Source organism: Octopus bimaculoides, chromosome 6 (assembly GCF_001194135.2).
Source record: "Octopus bimaculoides isolate UCB-OBI-ISO-001 chromosome 6, ASM119413v2, whole genome shotgun sequence".
NCBI lineage: Eukaryota > Metazoa > Mollusca > Cephalopoda > Octopoda > Octopodidae > Octopus > Octopus bimaculoides.
The window spans coordinates 63,970,567-63,975,895 of NC_068986.1; the positions used below are offsets into that span (position 1 = coordinate 63,970,567).

A 5,329-nucleotide genomic window follows, 5' to 3' on the forward strand; every position below is an offset into this window, starting at 1 on the left:
TATATATATATATATATATGGGGAGAATTCACAAAAAAAAAAACAAGACAAAGACAGGTGGTGTAGAAAACAAAGAGATGTATTAGTATAATGCTCGGGAAGTAAAAAAGTCTTTAACATTTCGAACCTACGCTCTTCCACAGAAAGGAACACAGAAAGAAACAAGGAGAGAAAAAATGTGTATGTATACATATACACACACACACACACACACACACACACACATATATATGTAAAATACAAGTTACCCCACAATTAAGCATATCTAATATAATAAATGTGAATGTCAGTGTGCTACACTTTTTCAACTTGAATAAATCCTTTCTACTGGAAGCACAAGGCCCCAAATTTTAGGGGAAGGGATTAAGTTGATTACATGGACCCCAGTACATAACTGGTACTAATTTTATCAACCCCGAAAGGATGAAAGGCAAAGTTATTACCAACCAAATTTGGACAAACAAATAAAGCTTGCTTATTAAGAAATGCATCTGAATAGAAGTTGCTGTACAATGTCTGTTGATACCAACATAACTACTTTTGGGGAAAGGACAAATGGAGATAGACATTTACTTTGCTGTACGCATAATTCATAACAGCTAGGAAAAATGTAGAAAAAGTAAAGGATTTTAAGTGCATTTTCATTTTAATTTGTCTCTTATCTCTATTTGTGCAGAACAAATTTCTTTTATGTACAAGTACACACACATAAAAATTACTTTGTTTTTTTCAAACAGGAGAAAAAGCTTAAAGAGCAGCAAAAATTACAGAAGAAAATTAAAAAGAAAGATGGCAAAATAGCTGGTGCATCGCAAAGTGGTCTAGTATTAGAAGACTATCAAATGTCAACTAAGAACCATGGTGTACCTTTATTTGTAGAAAGATGTGTTGAATTCATTGATGAAGAAGGTACCTAATCTATCTGTTATTTCTCTTTCATATGTGTTAGTTTCATTAATAGAGCTATTAAGTACACAAGTATATTCCATTGATTGTGCACTATAGAATGGATACTTGTTTGTTGTAGAATACAGCACTATATTTATAAAATATATATTGTTGAATATTCAACTATATTTGATTATATGCATAACTTTGTTGAACACGCAAATTTGTTTTGTATGTAGTATTGTACTTATGATGTACAGAGTTCAATATACTTTTGCTTACAATCTTCGATTTATGAACATATGACTACAGTATGCTAAGTACATGATTACACATTAAAAAGTACAATACTATATTGTTAAATACATGGTACATGTAAAAACTTTAACTGTATTATAATACAGTTAGGTTTTCAGCCAGTGTGTATTTTATAGAATACATGATTAGATTTCATTGAATACACAACAGTATGACTAAACTTTGAATGTTTCTTTCACTAAATTTATTTCCAAGTTTGAAAGTAATTATGGCTAATTGTAAATCATCTCAGTACTTTTGGAAGAAAATCTATCTTGTTTCTTTGAGAAAATTGTTAAAGCAATAAAACGATTCCAGGAAATAAATAAATAAGACAAGTACAAATTAGTAATATTATCTGTATGACATTACATGTTTTTAGTCTTTTTTCTTTTTCTTCCATGGAATTCACTAAAAATCGGAGTTAGCTTGAAAGTGTTTCTATATTAGTTGGAGTCTGATGTAAGAGTTTTGAGAGACACTGTATTAATTTATCTTATAAGAATAACTCAGCAATTCACAGCTATATTTCTTTAGTTTTAGATCTAATTCTTGTTTTATCCCTAGAGAAAAAGAATTACAAATCAATTCTGGCAACTGATTAGTTTATAATTTTTTGTATCTCTGCTTACTATCTCTCATTAAGTAAGCCGTTTTCTCTTTTGTAAAACAAAGTTGATAGAATTTGTATACGTACAGAACTGCATAAAATAATCTGAAATACTGTTTTTACTTAAAGTTTGGTTTAAACTAGTTGTTGAGTGACTGCTAATATTTATCAATGTAGTTAAAAAAAACTTTTTTTTATATATATTAAAAATCTCTAAAATGCTGTGTTATCTGCAAAACTTCTTAAAATGAACTCTGAATAACTTAATATATTAGTATCAGATTTGATTGAGTGCTTGCTGAATCTTAGTTTGATGTGATAAAAAATTATCAAGTGGATAGAACATTGGTGTTGTGGTTCTGAAGTTAGTACCCCATACAAGAGAGATGTCTCCTAAGGAAAGAATATTTAACCCTTTCATTACTAGATTTCTAACTAAAATTCACCCCTGTTTGTTTCAATTAAATTCTAAAAATGATTGTGAATTTAGACTGGTTCTGCAACACAATTATAACTTTTATATTCATTAATATATTAAAATCATATTTTGAATGCAACAAAAGATTCTACTGTAAATCTGTTATGAAATTTGTCTCCAAACTCTGATTACAATAAAGTTGAGATTATCTGAAATATGTTATTTAAATTTTGTTTAAATATCATGAAAATGTGTGATTAGACAATATTAAATTATGATGTATAGTTTCCTAACTGTTTATTATATTAATGGCAAAAATGCCCGAATTTGATCCAGTTCTTGTTTCCTTCCTTTATATTGTGTAGCAATTAATCTCTGCCGTTATTATGTACAAACACTAAGATGATGGTCTGATAGAATCATTTGCATGCTGGGCAAAATGCTTAGCAGCATTTCATCTGTCTTTATGTTCTGAGTTCAAATTCTGCTGAAGTCTACTTTGCCTTTTATCCCTTTGGAGTTGATGTAATCAATTAGCACCTTCCCTTGAAAATGCTGGCCTTGTGCCGTTTTGAAACCGTTAAGACATGGAATACTTGAATAAACAAAAGTAAAGAACCAATTGGTTTTAGGCCAAATAACTGATTGGGCCTGGTTTCTCCAGAAAATTTTGAGAAATATTTTAAGTTTCCACTATTCTCTCTTTTGGAAATTGATGCTTTCACTATCAGTGTCCAACATTGTTTGCTTGTTCTGGAAATTGAAACATCCTGTTCAGAGTCCACTAAGTGTTACATTTAATGCATTTTTTTTCTTTTAATTTGTTGTATACAAAAATGATTCTGAGTTGCTGTTACTAAATTTAAAGCTTACATAATTCTTTGAAAGGACAAAATTTGGGAATAAATGGGAGGGGAATTTGAAAAAATATACAAAATATTTTGCAAACCCAAATTTCACACCTAAAAGTGCTACAACAAATATTTATTTACTAAAAGCACATTATCGTTAATACACTAATGGCATTTACATGAATATTTTGATTTAAATACAAGTAAATGCAAGCTGCCCCAAATGGTTTGGTATCCTGCAATAATGAGCAATTTCGAATGGGTTGGTAATAAAAATGTTAATTTTACTGTTAGAAAATCGATACTCGTTAAAAGGCAATTCTGAAACCTATTTTATTTAATAGGAGCATATCCCTTAAACATTATGAACTCTAGGTGTTCATGAAGAGATGAACAAGTTAATGCAGTTTCAAGTTACTTCAACTAACTGCTGCAAGAAATAAAACAGAGTCTTGAAGTGATAGTTGTTTGTCCAAGTTCTTTAACATCATAAAGAGATTACCCAGCTAGATGAGTAGCCACTGAGAAAGCTTGTATGTGTTCACTTGACCTGCTAGAAATAGCAGTCAAACTTTTTTCAAATTACATAAACCATCTTGAAAATGGAGACATACTTTGGATAATGTAATCCTAGAAGTTTGTCTTGAAAAATCCTAATATGAACTGTTTTCCATTTCACTTGACTAATTTATGAAAGTAACATACTTTTCTTTTTTTTAATTTCAAGGTATGACTGCCGAAGGTATTTACCGGGTTCCTGGAAATCGTGCCCAAGTAGAGCTACTACTAAATAAATTTCAAGAAGGTATGAGTTTATGTTTATGTATGTAACTATGCATATATATATATATATATATATATATATATATATATTATCATCATCATCATTTAACATCCACTTTTCCATGCTTACAATAATCAAACAGAATTTGTTTAAGCAGATTTCCTGTATCTGGATGCTCTTTTTGTCGCCAACCCTCACCTGTTTCCATGAAAGACTAGAAACAAACACCATTGCTTGTATGGCAGCACATGATGGTTGTAAATGAGCATTTACAACCATCATGTGCTGTTCACACAACAGGTTTCTTACACTTTCCATCCGCCAAATCTAAACATGGTATATAACCTCATACATATATTTACACATGTACACATGCCTACATACATGCATGTGCTGCTCTTTGAGAGTACCACAGTTGTTTCAGTTTCTCATGTAAAGCTGATGCTAGATATAATGCTGAGCTCAACACTTAAAAACAAGCACTGTATAATTAGAAAGTTACATTTTATTAGATCCTACATATACATCATCATGATGAAATGATTGTTTAGTGTCCCAGATGAGACTATAATAGGTGTTAAAACTTGTGTTTGTGGGCATTATTTAGTTACAGCATTTTTCTTTGATAAATATAATATTGAAGTTTCATGCAGCTAAAAAGTGTTGGCAACAGACAGGTATCCTACTATATATAAAAAGAAAAAAAGCAAAACCTCAGAAAAACCATCCAACCCGTGTCAGCTTGGCAAAGTGAATGTAAAACATTAATAATAATGCTATGTAAAATTGAAGACTGGTTAAAAGTTTCAGTAATGAGACACTCCCAAACTCTCATTGTTTTTTACTGGCGAGTCTCAATTTTTCTAAGCTTTGTTATCTAAATGTATAAATTTCTTACATTGTCAAGAATTTCTTCACACTTTGGTTATATCAGCAATAATAGATTGTATCTAAAACATTAAAAAAAAAATTAACTTTTTGTGTGGAAGGGTGGTTGCTGGAGATAAAATATTAGAATAGAGGTGAGTAAATCTGCATTTTGTACCTGAAGTAAGATGTACAAAGGATTAGATCATGCTTCACACATAGGTTTCATGTTTATATATATACATAATTTTAAGATCTGTTTTCCCATCATGGCATGGATTGAGTAGGATGCTTTTTTGCAAACAGTTTTATGGCACACCAATATGGTTTGCCTATTGTAAAAACCAAGATGTATACAATATGTGTGTGTGTGTGTGTGTATATATATATATATATATATATATATTACTGCCCTACTCTTCGAAACGCCTGTGTTAGAATGGGGGTAGCTGATGAAGGAAAATGTTCTCTATGTGGCCTGTGTGTGTTCTGTACTCTGTTTATAATTTTTTTTTTTTTGTCTACGTTTTATTTGCAATGTCCTGTACCCAGATATGCACCTATATATACAGGTAGGCGTAGGTATGCACATACCTGTATGTATATATGCATAT

The 5,329-nt window shown here is 30.6% G+C and overlaps 1 protein-coding gene across 31 annotated transcripts in view; it reads left to right on the plus strand.

Annotated features, from left to right (window-relative positions):
* Positions 1-5,329, plus strand: part of LOC106878372 (rho GTPase-activating protein 5) — a 336,880-nt gene that overhangs the window by 314,679 nt on the left and 16,872 nt on the right. For all 31 annotated transcript variants that reach the window (XM_052968790.1, XM_052968794.1, XM_052968808.1 and 28 more), the window contains 2 exons: positions 738-909; positions 3,792-3,869. In XM_052968790.1, the coding sequence (XP_052824750.1) occupies positions 738-909; positions 3,792-3,869 (250 nt within the window). The remainder of the gene's footprint in view (positions 1-737; positions 910-3,791; positions 3,870-5,329) is intronic.